Source organism: Saccopteryx bilineata, chromosome X (assembly GCF_036850765.1).
Source record: "Saccopteryx bilineata isolate mSacBil1 chromosome X, mSacBil1_pri_phased_curated, whole genome shotgun sequence".
Lineage (NCBI taxonomy): Eukaryota > Metazoa > Chordata > Mammalia > Chiroptera > Emballonuridae > Saccopteryx > Saccopteryx bilineata.
In genome coordinates, this window is record NC_089502.1 from 136,921,834 (window position 1) to 136,939,556 (window position 17,723).

The 17,723-nt window shown below is 38.3% G+C and overlaps 1 protein-coding gene across 3 annotated transcripts in view; it reads right to left on the bottom strand.

Annotated features, from left to right (window-relative positions):
* The window catches only part of MOSPD2 (motile sperm domain containing 2), a 45,748-nt gene that overhangs the window by 18,793 nt on the left and 9,232 nt on the right, over positions 1-17,723 (bottom strand). For 2 of the 3 annotated variants that reach the window (XM_066249300.1, XM_066249298.1), the window contains exons 3-6: positions 8,047-8,202; positions 6,464-6,550; positions 4,702-4,856; positions 1,516-1,576 (exon numbers count right to left, since the gene is read on the bottom strand). In XM_066249300.1, the coding sequence (XP_066105397.1) occupies positions 1,516-1,576; positions 4,702-4,856; positions 6,464-6,550; positions 8,047-8,202 (459 nt within the window). The remainder of the gene's footprint in view (positions 1-1,515; positions 1,577-4,701; positions 4,857-6,463; positions 6,551-8,046; positions 8,203-17,723) is intronic. The other variant, XM_066249301.1, reaches the window with a different exon arrangement.

Consider the following 17,723-nt stretch of genomic DNA (forward strand, 5'->3'; position numbering starts at 1 on the left):
AAAGAGATAGTCTGTTACTTAATACCTCAGTCTTCATCTGGGATATGTCTAAAAAGATTTGGACTCAAGAGATTAAGAAATAAGCTATGCTTCATGACAGAGTTTGAAGCTTAATTTAAGATTATACAAGATTCAGTGTCTACAAAACTACAGTATATAGGTAGAATACATACATTATCTCTGATTAGAATGGATAGTATTTCAATTGATTAGAATGGATAGTATTTCAATTCGTCTTTATACTGAGCCATGAATTTATTAATAGTTTTCTCACAAAATCTTGGATGTATTTTATGATGTAATGATAATACTATTTATAAATGGCTCTTCACAAACTCCATTAGATAGTTCAATAAACAAGTGAGTATTTTATTTCATTTTGTGTATAATACACAAGAGAAACAAGCTAAAATTGGGGTGGTCACTCCCTACTGGCAACTGACTGGCACTGCTCAGATAGCTTTAATGAATCAGGGTACATGACAGATCCAGGGAGAACTCAGAAGGAACAGCAGATCCGACAGGGTCCCCAAACCAGACATTATCTTTTCCTAAAAACATTCTGGAATATTCTCTCTGAAGACATGAGAGCATAGGGCTAGCGATGACACTGACCCTTGATATCCATGATGCTTTCTGTCCGTTCCTTACCTCATGTTAGTAATCATGTAAAAGCATGCCAAAGTTAGATGATTCAGGGATTGGATGCTTCAGTATCACCTGAGTCCTACGTCCTAAAAACCCCCTTGTGGCCTCTGCCAGGGGTATGCCCAGGCAGACCTGTGACTTTCCATTTTCTGATGTCTGTTGCCTCTCTTTTGTCTTTTCACATTCAACCCACTGAGGTTAAAAATATTTGACTGTTCATGTGGGAAGGCACCTTCATTTCTTCAGGGGGAAACCATCGTATAAATCCAACAGATCAAAAATGAGCAAGGTTTAGGAGTTCTTCATTCAGGTAACTAACGGAATCATCACTATTACGACAAACCCGAATGCCAGATTCAAACGTATGTAGTACACTATACTCATGGTCACTATTCTCAGGGACAATCTATAAGTAGCAATCAGTAACACAGTGTACTTCGTGTGAGTATTGCTTATCACAGAGTTCACTTTATTGATATTGCTTATCTGTTTCTTGTAGGTAGAAATTCCAAATAATAAATATTTTAAAGGAATTTCTCAATTAAAAGGTTAGTAAAAATCTGATAATCTTGAAAATAAGTGTGTTTTTATTCCCTATGTGTGCGTGTACATATGTATGCTTTAGGACATTATACAGTTTAGAACTTAAACTCTTAAAACTAACTGTAAAGGACAATGATTATTTATGAAAAATTTCTCCTGTACCTACTACAATATGTGCTCAAACTTCTATGAGCACATTTAAGCTCTTCATCAGAAAGCAATATTTCAGTTATTAAAATCTGTAATAATATAAAGCTCCACCATTCTCAGACACTGTTTAAAGTTCCCACAATTCATATTTTTATAAAGGAATAAGTTACTTACAGAGATATTTAGGGTAATAAACCTTAAAACAGTTGATGATAAAACGTACGAAGTCCATGTCCTAAAAAAAGAGGATACATTTAAATCTGTAAGAATGCCCACATTAGAGAATTTTAAACTGCACATTTCTAAGGGTGATAAATTATTAAATATAGGTGAGACAATTATTAAATTATTTAAAAATAAAGCTCATATATAAGTATATATATAGATTCCCAAGGATTAAGGTTTTATGTTTTTAAAGCTACTAAAACTGAGTTAAAGAAATCAGAAGCTTAAACATCATTCACTTTACCGCAAACTGGTTAGAGACCTCACGCTACTGAGGTAGCTCGGCATTATATATATTATAAAATGGATCTAAAAGCACTCCCCAGAGAGAAATCTGAAAAACCTGTTGAACAATTAAAGAAATATTGAAACAGATATACAGTTTACTACCTGACTACTTGGATTATAATACATATGTATTATTTGCTTTTCAAAGCTAATTTCTATACCTCATAATAGCTTCAATAAAATATATTTTATGAATTTTTATTGTATAATTAATCTGATTATATTGGCCTGCTATATCTATTTCAATTCTAGCTTCTTTCCTCTTACTTGGTTTTCTCAGTTTATGTAAGTGTTGTTCATTGACTTCTATCTCTGGAAGACTTTATAAACATAGCTGTCTGGTTGGTTCAACTGCAACATGAAATTAGGTTATCAGGGTTACTATTCATATGGATCATTTTATTTATATTTCATGTTATTCCATGGCCAAACGCCGATTTACTAGTCCTGACCAGCCATCCTGCAAGGACTACAGGATGAAAGATACATATAAGAAGGCAAAGTTAAACCCATCAATTGCTGAATGGTGGGTTATCCTAGAGATGAAATCTATAGCCATTCCTAGCATGTGAGTTGTAGCATCTTTAACTCCAGTAAACTGTTAGTATGTATCCTTAACTATATTAAATAATTATTATGAGGTAGATCCTACTATGTAATAATACCTTTATAACTAATCATATATACACTGTGCATAGAGCTTAATAATTGTAGTTAAGTAGGAGTCAAACAAATATCTCAATAACTGCTTGTATACAAATTTGGTTACCTAGTACATGATCTGTGGTTCCCAGTGACTTTCTCTAAAACGTCTTCATCCATTATTCTTGTTTTCATCTTTTATGTAACCAAATGGCCTTGCTTATAAAATCTCCACTTACTGTTATTTCAAGTGGATTTTATAGGATGCCGCTGTTGTATTAGTGGGTATGCATAAAAAGCCCCAGGAAACCATTGGTCTGCATTCTGTTAGAATGTTTTCAAGGATGCTGTGTCCCCCCTTGAGGACCCAGGAAAGACTTTTCTCTCTAGTTTAAGTATAGAGAATGCATACAGTCCTCCTAAGATACTGGTTTTAATGTATGGCCTCTGAATAATTTTAAATTATTTTATTTCTTTCAGGCAGGCAGCTGAAAGCTTAGAGCCAAATTAGTGGCCCAACTAACAAATACCTTTTTAAATTTCTTGCCTTGTAATTCTGCATACATCTTTATAAGCCAACTTAAATGCTTCGTAGATCATTAGGGTCATGTATAAAAATAATTCAATAAGATCCAAGTACTTTAAAACAGTAATGATTTAAATATTTAGTCATGCAAGTAAACCTTATTTGTAAATTAAAGGTAATGAGATAGCATACCTTTAGTAGCTTAAAAAAAAATCAGACAGTTCAAGTCAATTCTTTGCCCCTATATTTGACAATAAAAAACATTAACTTTTTTTTCATGACTCTAGGTTAATAATTAGAAAATTATTATGCATAAAAGATAAAGTGACGATTTATTTTTATAAAATATTTCTCTAGGCATTTTGATTTAGATTTTGGCCATGAAACAATTTACTCTTGTAATCTAAATCTCACTGACACAGAAACTACTGAAAAAAATCTGGAGCAATGAACTGTTAAAACACAGAGATATAGAATGATGGAAAAAAATCTGTGGTTTCACTACCCAAACTCATCTCTAGTTCTCTCTAGTGGCTTGCTCCAGTTTGTGTTGTTTATTTATTTACTTATTTTTAATGTCTAAGGTTTCCTCTTTAGGGGTTAGGTTTCACTATGATATAATCTTACTGCCTCTTTAGTTTTAAAAAGAGTATATCCTAATATTACTACTTTTTCATTATAAGCACCATTATACATACTCCATCAATTAGTACACCATAATTTACCAATTCACTGTGTTGATATATACATTTTTTCTAATTTTTCATTATTTTAAATGACACACTGAAAAAACATTTCGGTTCATAATGCTTTTTCTGTACTCAGGATTCTTTCTTCAGCTTTCCAGAAGTTAGACAAAGACAAAGGGTATGAAGTGAACACTTTAGGATTCTTAACATACTTTTGTCAAGTGGATTTTCAAAAAGGTTTGAACACTGCCCCAGGCAGGTGTGCAAATGACACCTCACTGCTACCGGAATTAGCCAGGTTTAAATGTAAGAGACAACAATTCTAATAAACGTGCCAATGGATCCCCGCTCCTGCTGAGGGATTGTAGTTGCCACGGAGGTAGGTCTCAAGGGCCCAAAATAAGGGACTGATAGGTTTTACTTAGGCTTGTAGGCGTGGGAAAACCACCTGGAGAAAACCGGTTTCCAAAGCCAGCCAAATCAAACAGAAAACAAACCAAACAAGGAAACAAAACACCCCAACAAAATTACAAAGCGCTCTATGTGCAAAACTCAGCAGAACATTTCGCAACTGTAGAACACGGTATGAATCTAATGGTAGCACGGAGAGCAGGGTTTGCCGAGCGCACTGGGCTGTGACAGGCACAGTCAGGTGCTGTCGGATACGAGCTCTGATAGGCAAGTTCCCAGTTATCACATCTGCTCAGTACCCTGCCAGCCTCCACATCCTCCCTTTATATCCCATGTATCAGACGAGGAACGTTCTTAGGAAATACACAATTTCAATGCCAAACACCGAAGCAAATTGCTTCACAAACCTTATTCTGTTTGACTTCACTCGCAATGCAGGGGTCAGAAATAAATCCCCAACATAACTTGGTTGGCTTGATTTTATAGCAATATTTGGTTGGGAGGAAATGGCAGGAAGGACAGGAGAGGGAGCACACCACGATAAACAATGACCTAGAATTAAAAATAAAAAATGCTTACGATGCTATTGATTCCAGTTTCTGACAGGTCAAACATCACTGTCACAGGCTTCCCATTCTCTCTTTTAGCATAACGTTCCAACCAGAATGCGATCAGCTTCTTTTTGTCCAGTATGGTTTTATGGTCTTTTATATGATACTTCACCCTGATCCAGACTTTTAGCAGAACATAAGACAAAAAGAAGAAAAAATGTTTATGGCATAATATTATTTTATACATGTCATTCTTTCCCTTTTCATTTTTCCATTTATAGTTCCTTTTGTTTCTCATATTAAAAACATCTCTTCTGTTTTTAAAGTGAGAAGTAGTGTGTACTTGGGAACCTGACACAGTAGCAGAAAGCAAACTGTTTCCCCCATCCACTCAGGAAATAAACTTCACTATGGAGTAAAGGGAGAAGCAAACACAGGTGAACAAAGAACAGTTAGAAATAATCTACAAGTGCTCTTCATTGAGCTTAACAAGAACAGGCCATTGGTTCTGTCAAGAGCCAGAAAACAGGCTCCGCCAGAGGAAAAGCCCGGCAGGGGCTATGGAGGTGTGAGGGGTGTCCTGCAAGGGGGCGCAGTGTGGCAAGGCGTCCAGAATGGTGGCAGCTGAGACACAATGTGGTGAATGGTGTGAGAGGAGAAGCTAACTAGACAGGGCTGGGCTCGAAGGACCCTGAATGAACTGCTAAGGCATTGAGATTTTCCTATTGACGACATCTCTCAGGCAGCAGCACAGAAAGGTTGGAAGAGGCAGAGAAGAGGCTGAGAAGGAAACCCGACAGGTGGTGCCCTGGGAAGGGACTAGGGGGCAGGGGTAGCGAGGGACGGAACTGAGGAAGTGCTGGAAAAACGGAGAGGGGTCATTGCAGCTCTGTCAGGGGGAGAGCCTGTGACTGCTGCTCTAAGCTGGGCAGTGCAGCCACAGAGCAGGGGGTGGGATGCGGATGTTTAGCTGTTGTTGTGTTGAAAGCAGCCGGCTGGCAGTCAATGTGGTGGCACTGGTCAGCGGGTAGCTGGGCTGTACGTGCGTGTGGCCTCACTACTGTTTGGGGGAGGCAGCTTAAGCCGTCAAGAAGCCGAGATCACCCCAGGGACTGCATCAGCTAGAATGTAAAAGAGGCCAAGGAAGGAATGAGGCCAGGGAAGCCCATTTGAGGGACGGGTGGAAAGAGAAATGAGGAAAGAGGGAGAAAGAGGAGTCAGCGACAGGGGGAAAATGCAGAGTGCTGTTCAAACAGGAACAGACCCCACGCCACAGCAGCCGGTGCACGGGGCGCGGCTCTGATCCTCTTGCGAGTCTTAGCCGGGGATGAAACCAGGCTGGCCTTTGGACAAGGGACAGAGAAGAGTAATCGGGCAGCAGGGGTGAGTGGCACTGTTCCTCCTGCTCACACGGATACAGGAAGAAGCTAGGGGAGCAGACTGGGAAACGTGAAAAGAAAAAAGCCCATTTATCAACCATTAGGGACTGTCACAAAAGGTTTTCCATAAAAATACTAGGTTGAATTTTAGTAGCACAGTCAAATTACAAAGAAAATAATGACTCTGAGTTACATTATTTTGGCTGTTAGAGCATGTGGTGTTTGCTTTTGCTGTCCGTTTGAATGTAACTACTGAGTACTGCAGCTGAATCAGGACGCCCAACAATCCCCAGTTATAGGAAACGTGCTGTGTGCTGCACAGGCAGAAAGTGTCGCCTATTACTGATTCTGCTGAGGTGGATAAGTAACTCACCATCTTGAAAAACCAGTGCACAAGTTAAATATACTCACACAACTTGTTGCCTTCTTTGTCGTAACCATGGAGATAAATACCACCCATTTCCAATAACCATTTGGGAATAGAAGATTCAGTCAGATCTAAAACGTGATAAACTTTGATGAGTGATTATAACTTAAGGGTCTTTTAAAAACAAAAATTCACAATGCAAAGGTTAAAGTTATATAGTAGTTCTGATATAAAAAAAGATAAAACTTATTCAAACATCTGGATATAGCGTCTGACAATAAACCCTTTGACCAGTCAGTCATTTAGGTGGACACATTTCCATGTTCTGGGTGAGTTTCATATAAAGACTTGCAAACAAATATTACCACTACTGGATAATTTCAAGAGAACATATCAGTAAATATCCACATTACAGCTTCAGAATTAATAAAAAGAAATTAATGTGGTTTTGTTTGCCAAATAACTCTTTTTCTACAGTTTGATATCCAGTAGAGTCTAATATATTTTATAATCTTGGGGCAAACGGAACATACTTCAAAAACAATGCTTACGCCTTTAGCAGGAGAAGCAGAAAGAGCCTATTAAGTGTCCGGAGAGGCTGAGCACGGATGGAGCAGGGTAGGAGCACGGTAGGAGCAAGGCAAGTGCCCAGGCATCTGTTAAATGCACCGGTAGCTCCCCCAAGAACTTGCAAAGATTCCCGTCTCTTTCCCCACCCCGTTTTATCACCCCGCTGCTTTTTGCCACTAGAATAAGCAATTCTACGTTAACAGAAACTATTAAGTTTAAAAGTGCATTCTGTACTTACACATTTTAGAAATACCAGATTTATATTGCTTTGCTTGATTAATGAAACACTTCAGTGTTTGTTGAAATTACTTCCAATTTTGACATTTCCAATCAATTATTTCTTAAATACTCCCCTTCTGATGTATTCCTTCTACAGGTGTAACGAATGGGGAGAGCGTCTGCTCTGGGTTTATTTGTTGACTATTTTGTATTAAGTTTCCACACTCAATCACACCGCAGTTTATACTCCTCAAGGTCAGGAAATCCTTCTTGAAGACTACTATAAAACCCCCTTTAACATCTAAAACTCCCGTTTGTGGAGAAAGTGTCAACATTGAAGTAGGCCTTGAAATTAAGCAGTTAGAAGAAGCCTGCCAAGGGCATCCTTGAGCATAAGCTTGCTTTTTGGGGACCCTCATTCATTCTATTGGGAACCCCCCACTAGCACAAGGAACTCTGGGGCTAGAAAATGACATAAGTCCACAACAGAGGAAAACAGGGAGACAGGATCTCCTGTCTCTAGGCCTGATGGCGAAGATGCCGTCTTGCTATTGTTTAATAGTACTGAACTAAACAAGCACTGACTTGGAGACCGCTGTGAGGGAAGAATCTGAGTGTGATTCTGCTCCCTGGTGATCTCATTGTGTTCTGAACGATCTAGCTTAGACTCAGTCATACGACACTCCTTTCAAAGTGTTGTTGGCACTGTGTAAAACATTACGTTCTGATGTTTCTGATGAGAGCCCAGGTAATTTGCAAATACACTATTAGATAAAAGTAAAACAGTCACTTTTATGCAGCGGATAGTATACTATGAAGGGGAAATTGAACAGCTTACCATTGACAGCCATTTCTTTTCTCCACTGGAAACTCTCATCGAGCATCTTCAATGTCTCGTCCACAACATCATGTCTCCAAAACAGGTAACTTTCAACCCAGTTATCATCTAGTTGTAACCTTTCAACATCACGTGGATCATATTTCTCTGGCTTCTCTAGGGAAGAAACAGTAATAAATACCCGAATCAGATCAATTCTGCAGTGAATAAGGACACTAACGCCGAAGGAGAAGACAGACCCGCAAGACAGAGCAGGCGTCTGAACACTGACACAGGGCTGCGGCTCCGCTGGAAACGCAACTCAGACGGTTACTGAATCTCTAAGTGTGAAGAGAATCAAGTTATCTAAGGACTGCAGGTTTACTTAAATAAGTCACCAAAGACCGAAAAAAGAAGACTATAGGAAAATATCTTGCACGACACACTCTAAAATGATGAACCAACATTTGGGAAGAGCAATTCTGTTATCTGAATGTGAAATCTTTACCCTACTCAATGGAAAATGACGTTTTATAGGTAAAGAACTAAGCTGTACTTAAAAAGACATGTTTGGCAAGTGTCATTTAAAAAAATTAAGTAAATGCAAAATAGAAAACTGACCATTATGCAGCAGTTAACATTTCCCATAATTTACTGAAATAACTGTTTTCAGTAATAACGTCTCATTATCTGCTTACACATATGCTATGTTCTTAGAAACCTGTATATCTAATATTCCTACTTCCATACCCTGCTCTCACTATTTTTCTCTAACTGAAGATTCCTTTTCTCCTCACAACCACCTCTGCATAAATTCTACCATTCTGCATGATTCCTTTCAAATGCTTCCTCTTCCATAAAATTTTCCCTGTGCCCAGAAGTCATTCCTTCCCACCTGTAAACAGCTATAGGCCTTTTTTTTTTAATTCAGTGAGAGGAGGAGAAGCAGAGACAGACTCCAGCATGTCTCCAAATCAAGATCCACCTGGCAAGCTCACTAGGGGGCGATACTCTGTGCATCTAGGGTGTTGCTCCATTGCTTAGCAACCTAGCTCTTCTTAGCACCTGAGACAGAGGCCATGGAGCCATCCTCAGCGCCCAGGGCCAACTTGCTCCAATCGAGCCATGGCTACAGGAGGGAAAGAGAGAAAGAAAGAGAGTAAGAGAGAAGCAAGAGGGGGGGTGGAAAAGCAGATGGGTGCTTTTCCTGTGTGCTCTGACTGAAATCAAACCCAGGACATCCACACTCCAGGCCGACGCACTACCACTGAACCAACTGGCTAGGGCCACCTATAGGCCTGAAACTAAGCCTTTTTTAAGGCATTGACTACTTTTCCCCTTGAATCCAACTCACTGGCATGCATGCCATATCTCGTCATATAGACTGTAACAGCACTATCCATTCTCAGAATCCCCCAAAGCCGATTATAGTAGTACTGAGGAGAAGGCCTCCAGGGGATATTTGTTGACTGAATCTAGTCCTTCTCTATTTTTATTTTCTCGGTTAATATACCCTCCCAGGGGCCCAAGCAAGAAATTTCAGAAAATTCTCTGGCTCCTTCATCTCCATTTTATTTTTGCATCTATTAGTTACCAAGTCTCATTGATTCTATCCCTCTCCTTTTGCTAGGTTGTATTTCAGACCCTCAGAGATAATAGCTGAACAGGCGGAAGAATATAAAGTGCATTCAGAGAATGATCTTCTTTGAGTCTCAATTTTCCTATCTTTAAGCTGCTTTATATACTCACAGAGTTGAGCAAGGATCAGATGAAAATGTATATATGAAAGTACTTGGAAGTTTAAAGCACTATAACATATAAGATTAGAACATAAATCATGCTTTTGCTGAATGTTACCTTGGAAATGGCTTTCAATATCTGGGCTTTATTTTTCTGATCTATACAATGAGTGGTTCTGTAGTAGGTAAACGTTGGAAAACGTTTTTTAGTTGTTATTTGAAAAAATCATCAGTATTCAAAAGACAACCTCTCTTGAATTATAATGTATAAACATGAGTCGGATATGAAAGACTTCACACCGTGTAGCATCCGGAGAGCCGGGAGCGCCTGTTGCCCGAAGCACCGTGCGGCCTGGCAGCTGGACAGCCCTCTCCACTGGGCCAACGCGGCGCTCTCAGAATTATAGGCTCACTTCGTTCACTTGCAGAAAATTTCTGCCAAATACCCGAGTCTGAATAACCACAGTTTCCTTGCCAGTTGTTCTTTCAAATAAAAGTGATGTTCTATGAAAAATGTGACTAATTCAGCTGGCAGCTCAAGGCATGTAGCAGTGTTGAACGCACACTCCCCAATGTTGCAACACAGAACATTAATAAACATGTATTCAAGGGTCAAGATTTAATAAAATGTACCACTTCATCAGGGGCTAAAATAAAATTGGCTTTTAAACTGCAAATGCTGATGATTGAAGACGACAATGAGTGCTAGCCTTGATTTGGGCTGAGAAGCCAGCAGTTTTCGTCACCATTACTTCTGTGTTATTAGCACAAATTACAACACAATGAAAGAAGCAAATGGCTACTTAGTATTTCAGGAAAATAGTTTTGACCCTATGGGTAACTTAAGAGTCTTGGGCATCCCCAAGAGTCTATAGACTAAGCTCTGAGAACCAAACACCTAGAATAATATGTGGCAAGTGGTAAAAATCTCAGTAGGTATTAATCATAAGAATAAATATTATTTTCATTATTACAACCACTGCTGGTATAACCACCAAGGATACCATAAACAAGTCAGCGACAAGTACTGAGAAATTTAAAGCCGACTGCTTTTGGATAGCTTTTAGGAATATATCGTAGATCTTTGAAATTAGAAATTTCTATTTATAGCCTGACTGGTGGTGGCGCAGTGGATAGAGCTTCGGCCTGGGATCCTGAGCATCCAGGTTTGAAATTCCGAGGTTGCTGGCTTGAGTGCAAGGTCACTGGCATGAGTGCAGGATCACAGACATAACCCCCTGGTTGCTAGCTTGAGCAAGGGGACACTGGCTCAGCTGGAGCCCACTGGTCAAGGAATGTATGAGAAAGCAATCACTGAACAACTCAAGTGCCACAACTATGAGTTGATAATTCTCATCTCTCTCCCTTTGTGTCTGTCTCTTTCTCTCTTTCTTGAAAAAAGAAATCTCTGGTTATAATAAAATTCTTGGTATTAATAAAACATATACTTACATATGAAATATCTGTTAAACATCACCCATAGACAGAAGTGAGAATGGCAGAAAAGACAGAGAAGGAGAGGGTTGGGGAGGGAGTCTTGTGGGGGAAGAAGGAGACAGGCAGGAGAAAAATGGGGACAGAAGGGGGCAGAGAAAAGTACTGAGGGGAGGAGAGGAGGTGGGGGTGGTGGTGGGAGAGAGGGAGGGAGGGAGAGAGAGAGAGAGAGAGAGAGAGTAACTGAGCATCCAAGGTAAGGAAAACTTGTCCTGGGATCACAAGGCCAAGTGTAATATTAACTGTGCTTATGATAAAAAAATTTACTGCTTTCACACAGAACCCCCAGAGAACTGAACCCGCAAGTGCTAGGAAGTTTTCAGAAAATCAGTCCTTTGGTAAGTCCAGATATTATAGGAGGAAGCTAAAAGTGTATACTCAAATGGTACTGAAGATATGAGAACACATGTGCACATACACCGCCCCATATACCTACCTCTTCAGGACATCATTTTGAAAGACTACCTCTCAATGGTTAAAGCATACAGATTAGGAAGAGATTAGTTTTGAGGAATAGAATGAGGGAAAAAAATGGAGTCACTATGGTCAAGCTGCTAAATACTATAAATCAAGTAGATTGAGGCATGAGGAAATTTTTATAATCTTAACTAGCCTGGGAACTTTTAAACTTTCCAGTCCTGTGTCAATACCTGGACCTCCTGGTAACCCTCTGAGGGGCTCACCTATACAGACCACCAGATCATCTGGTGCTCATCTTCTGAACCACCTGGCATCTATCCTTCAGATTGCCTGACAACTGACTAATAACCGTTCAGGACCAGTTCTAAGGCTAAGAATGCCGGTCTAATTCTTCTCAAGGACTGGACTTTTAAGAACTCTTCATTTTTCTTTCTTCTTTGGCTAGACTGTGTAAATGGGAGTCAATGGGAACGATCAGGTGCCTAAATGACAAATTATTCCCTGAAGGGCATCCTCTGGTAGCTGGCCACACCTACCCTGACTCTAAAGCAGGTCATCTTTTATGATGGGATTAAGCTACTGGCTTGTAACAGTGATTCTCAAAAGTTCAGCAAGAATCAGAATCACCAGGAGGGCTTGTTAAAACAGGGATTGCTGACCCCCACCCTTAGCTCATCAATTCACAGGTGGGATCCCAGAACCTGCATAGGCAAGTTCCTACAGGTGCTGCTGCTGCTGGAGGGCCAGGGAGCACACTTCGAGGACCACCACTCAGTCTACTGCAGGGTTGGCAAACTTTTTCTGTAAAGGACCAGATGGTAACTATCTAAATATCCTGGACTTGGAAGGCCACATACGGCCTCTGTTGCTATTCTGCCTTTTTGTTGTTGTTTTTAGCAACCCTGTAAAAAATAGAAAAAAAAGTTCTTAGCGCCAGGGTTGTATAAAAACAGGACTTTGCTGACCTCTGGTCTCGTGTAGAGGGAAGATGCTTTTCCACCTCAGCTCCTGTCCTTCAAGAGTTGGATTCACATGCTGGATATGTAAGAGCTGTATCTTAGTGGACACATCTCTCTGCTGACCTATTCAGGTCTTCCTTCAATAATTAGTATCATTTTATAATTTTCCCCATGAAAGAAAAAGTACATTTCTTCTGTTAGATTATTACACAGTTTAGAGGTTTTTGTGTTGCTATCATGAGACAATAATGACAGATTGGCAAACCTCAAACTATTGTTTTTGGCCATCTGATAAGTAGATCATTTTATATACTGTAGAGTTATAGAAATAATAGTGGAGATCTTTTTTTTTTGCTGACTTTATGGGAATTATATTTTGAAGTTTCACAATTAAACGTGACCCTTACATAGGTTTTTACAAGATACACTTCGAGTTAAGAAAAATTTTCCGTGTTTGCTACAAATTTTGTTTGCTTTTCACAAAGTTGGATTATAGCCAGTGTCATTTTTCTCTATTGAAATAAACATTTCCCCCCACTTAATTTTATTAATAAATATGGTATGTTCATATTGGCTTAAACAGATATAGAAAAAAATAAAAAGAAACAAATGATTACCTAAAGAGGGAAGAGAAGGGAGAAAGGTATAAGAGATAAAAGATACTTCTCAATGTTTATCTTCTTATAGCTTGATGGTTGGGCTGTACCTTTTCAGACATTTCATTGAAAAGCATTACATTAATGTGATGAATTCCTCTGCTGCATTTTCTGAACATGAGTCATCTTCACATTCCTGGGACTAACAACACTGCTTGCACCTCGTGTGTGCGCGACTGCACGATGGTGGGGCCGGAAGAATCCCAGAGCTCTATGCCCACCAATTGAACTTCTTTAAGAGTCACTGATCTGTTTAGGATTTTTATTTCTCAGAGACAATTCTTTCTCCAAAATGTTTTACATTTAATTTAAATTTACTAACTTAATGTGATAAAGCTGGTCATTGTGTTACTCTCTTACGATTTAAAAAATCTGTCACATGCATATATAATATATCTGGTTTTATTCGTAGGGTATGTCTTTGCTGTCTCCTTCCCTTCTTAATCAGTCATCTTAGGTGTCTCTACTTCCCATCCAAGTACTAACCAGGCCCGACCCTGCTTAGCTGACGAGATCAGACGAGATCAGCGTGTTCAGGGTGGTATGGCCATAGACACGTGTGTCTACTTTACTAACCCTTTCATAAAACTAGTTTATGTTGATTCCATCTACTATCTCTTTTTCCCTATACCATGAATATCGGCTCTTATCTTATTTACTTCCTTCTTTCTCTGTCTGACCTTGTGTTCACTCTGTAGCTCTTTGAATTGATTCTTTACCTGCTTTTAATCTGGGCCTTGATTTCTAATGAATGCATATAAGATATTTTGTTGTTGCTCAGCTTTAAGTATTTTGTAATTTCCATTGTCATAGCCTCACTAACCCACAGGTTATTGAGCAGAAGAACTGCACACATTGCAAAGAAGTTGTTAACCTATAGGTTATTTAGAGGTGTGTTATTTCAGTTACCTAGCATTTAGTTTTTTTTTAAGTACCTGTTTATTGTGACTTCTAATATAGTTGCTTAATGGTGTGAGAATATAGTTTGTAGGATCTAGCTGCTTTGGAATTTCTGAGACTTTATGACTTAATATGCAGTGAATATTTGCAAAAGCTCCAAGAGCAAAATATATATTTGAAAGAATATATTCTCTATGTTGGGTAGGGGAGGCTGTACACTCTCACACACACACATATATAAGATACATACATATCCATATCAACTTTGTTCCCTGTGGGGTTAAAATGTAAAATCATAAGGACTTCTTGTTTGCTTGTTCTGTGTATTTCTGAAAAGGTTTGTTAAAATCATTCAATGTGGATTTCTTGAGTTTCCTTTATAATTCTGAGAGCTTTTGCTTTATGTATTTTAAGACTACATTGTTACTTTTTATATTCTTAGTTCCTAAGTGTTACCTTTTTAGGCTTTCTTTTGTCACTAGTAGTATCCCTTTTTATATGTATTGCTTTTCACTCTAAGAAATATTTTGTCTAATGAAAGTACAGATTACACAGGATGACTTCGGTTAATATTTGTGTTATACATCTTTCTCCATCTCTGCCTTTTCAACATTTCGACATAGTTTTAGGTTACCCCTGGTCGGCAAACTGTGGCTCTTTGGCCCCTTGAGTGTGGCTCTTCCACAAAATACCACGTGCGGGCACTACCTTGATAAGGAATATACCTACCTATATAGTTTAAGTTTAAAAATTTTGGCTCTCAAAAGAAATTTTAATTGTTGTACGGTTGATATTGGGCTCTGTTGACTAATGAGTTTGCTGACCACTTAGGCTATTATACGCAGCATGGAATGAAGATTTAAAACTCTATTCAGCAGAAATAAATGAATTAGAGAACAGAAAAACTATAGAAAAAATTAATAGAACAAGGAGCTGGTTCTTTGAAAAGATCAATAAAATTGACAAACCCTTGGCAAGACTTACCAAGGAAAAAAGAGAAAGAACTCATATAAACAAAATCCAAAATGAAAGAGGAGAAATCATCACGGACACCGTAGATATACAAAGAATTATTGTAGAATACTATGAAAAACTTTATGCCACTAAATTCAACAACCTAGAAGAAATGGATAAATTCCTAGAAAAATACAACCTTCCTAGACTGAGTCAAGAAGAAGCAGAAAGCCTAAACAGACCTATCAGTAGAGATGAAATAGAAAAAACCATTAAAAACCTCCCCAAAAATAAAAGTCCAGGCCCTGACGGCTATACCAGCGAGTTTTATCAAACATTCAAAGAAGACTTGGTTCCTATTCTACTCAAAGTCTTCCAAAAAATTGAAGAAGAAGCAATACTTCCAAACACATTTTATGAGGCCAACATAACCCTCATACCAAAACCAGGCAAGGATGGCACAAAAAAAGAAAACTACAGTATCTCTAATGAATACAGATGCTAAAATACTAAACAAAATACTAGCAAATCGAATACAACAACATATTAAAAAAATAATACATCATGATCAAGTGGGATTCATCCCAGAATCTCAAGGATGGTTCAACATACGTAAAACGGTTAATGTAATACACCATATCAACAAAACAAAGAACAAAAACCACATGATCTTATCAATAGATGCAGAAAAGGCTTTCGATAAAATACAACACAATTTTATGTTTAAGACTCTCAACAAAATGGGTATAGAAGGAAAATATCTCAACATGATAAAGGCCATATATGATAAACCATCAGCTAACATCATATTAAATGGCACTAAACTGAAGGCTTTCCCCCTTAAATCAGGAACAAGACAGGGTTGTCCACTCTCTCCACTCTTATTTAATGTGGTACTAGAGGTTCTAGCCAGAGCAATCAGACAAGACAAAGAAATAAAAGGCATCCATATCGGAAAAGAAGAAGTAAAGGTATCACTTTTTGCAGATGATATGATCCTATACATTGAAAACCCCAAAGAATCCACAAAAAGACTACTAGAAACAATAAGCCAATACAGTAAGGTCGCAGGATACAAAATTAACATACAGAAGTCAATAGCCTTTCTATATGCCAACAATGAAACAACTGAGAAGGAACTCAAAAGAATAATCCCCTTCACGATTGCAACAAAAAAAATAAAATACTTAGGAATAAACATAACAAAGAATGTAAAGGACTTATATAATGAAAACTATAAACCATTGTTAAGGGAAATTGAAAAAGATATAATGAGATGGAAGAATATACCTTGTTCTTGGCTAGGAAGAATAAATATAATCAAGATGGCCATATTACCCAAAGCAATATACAAATTTAATGCAATTCCCATCAAACTTCCAATGACATTTTTTAAAGAAATAGAGCAAAAAATCATCAGATTTATATGGAACTATAAAAAACCCCAAATAGCCAAAGCAATCCTAAAGAAAAAGAATGAAGCTGGGGGCATAACAATACCTGACTTCAAACTCTATTATAGGGCCACGACAATCAAAACAGCATGGTATTGGCAGAAAAATAGACACTCAGACCAATGGAACAGAATAGAAAGTCCAGAAATAAAACCACATATATATAGTCAAATAATTTTTGATAAAGGGGCCAACAACACACAATGGAGAAAAGAAAGCCTCTTCAATAAATGGTGCTGGGAAAACTGGAAAGCCACATGCAAAAGAATGAAACTGGACTACAGTCTCTCCCCCTGTACAAAAATTAACTCAAAATGGATCAAAGATCTAAACATAAGACCTGAAACAATTAAGTACATAGAAGAAGACATAGGTACTCAACTCATGGACCTGGGTTTTAAAGAGCATTTTATGAATTTGACTTCAATGGCAAGAGAAGTGAAGGCAAAAATTAATGAATGGGACTACATCAGACTAAGAAGTTTTTGCTCAGCAAGAGAAATTGATAACAAAATAAACAGAAAGCCAACTAAATGGGAAATGATATTTTCAAACAACAGCTCAGATAAGGGCCTAATATCCAAAATATACAAAGAACTCATAAAACTCAACAACAAACAAACAAACAATCCCATAAAAAAATGGGAAGAGGATATGAACAGACACTTCTCCCAGGAAGAAATACAAATGGCCAACAGATATATGAAAAGATGCTCATCTTCTTTAGCTATTAGAGAAATGCAAATCAAAACGGCAATGAGATACCACCTCACACCTGTTCGATTAGCTGTTATTAGCAAGTCAGGTAATAGCAAATGTTGGAGAGGCTGTGGAGAAAAAGGAACCCTCATCCACTGTTGGTGGGAATGTAAAGTAGTACAACCATTATGGAAGAAAGTATGGTGGTTCCTCAAAAAACTGAAAATAGAACTACCTTATGACCCAGCAATTCCTCTACTGGGTATATATCCCAAAAACTCAGAAACATTGATACGTAAAGACACATGCAGCCCCATGTTTATTGCAGCATTGTTCACAGTGGCCAGGACATGGAAACAACCAAAAAGCCCATCAATAGATGACTGGATAAAGAAGATGTGGCACATATACACTATGGAATAC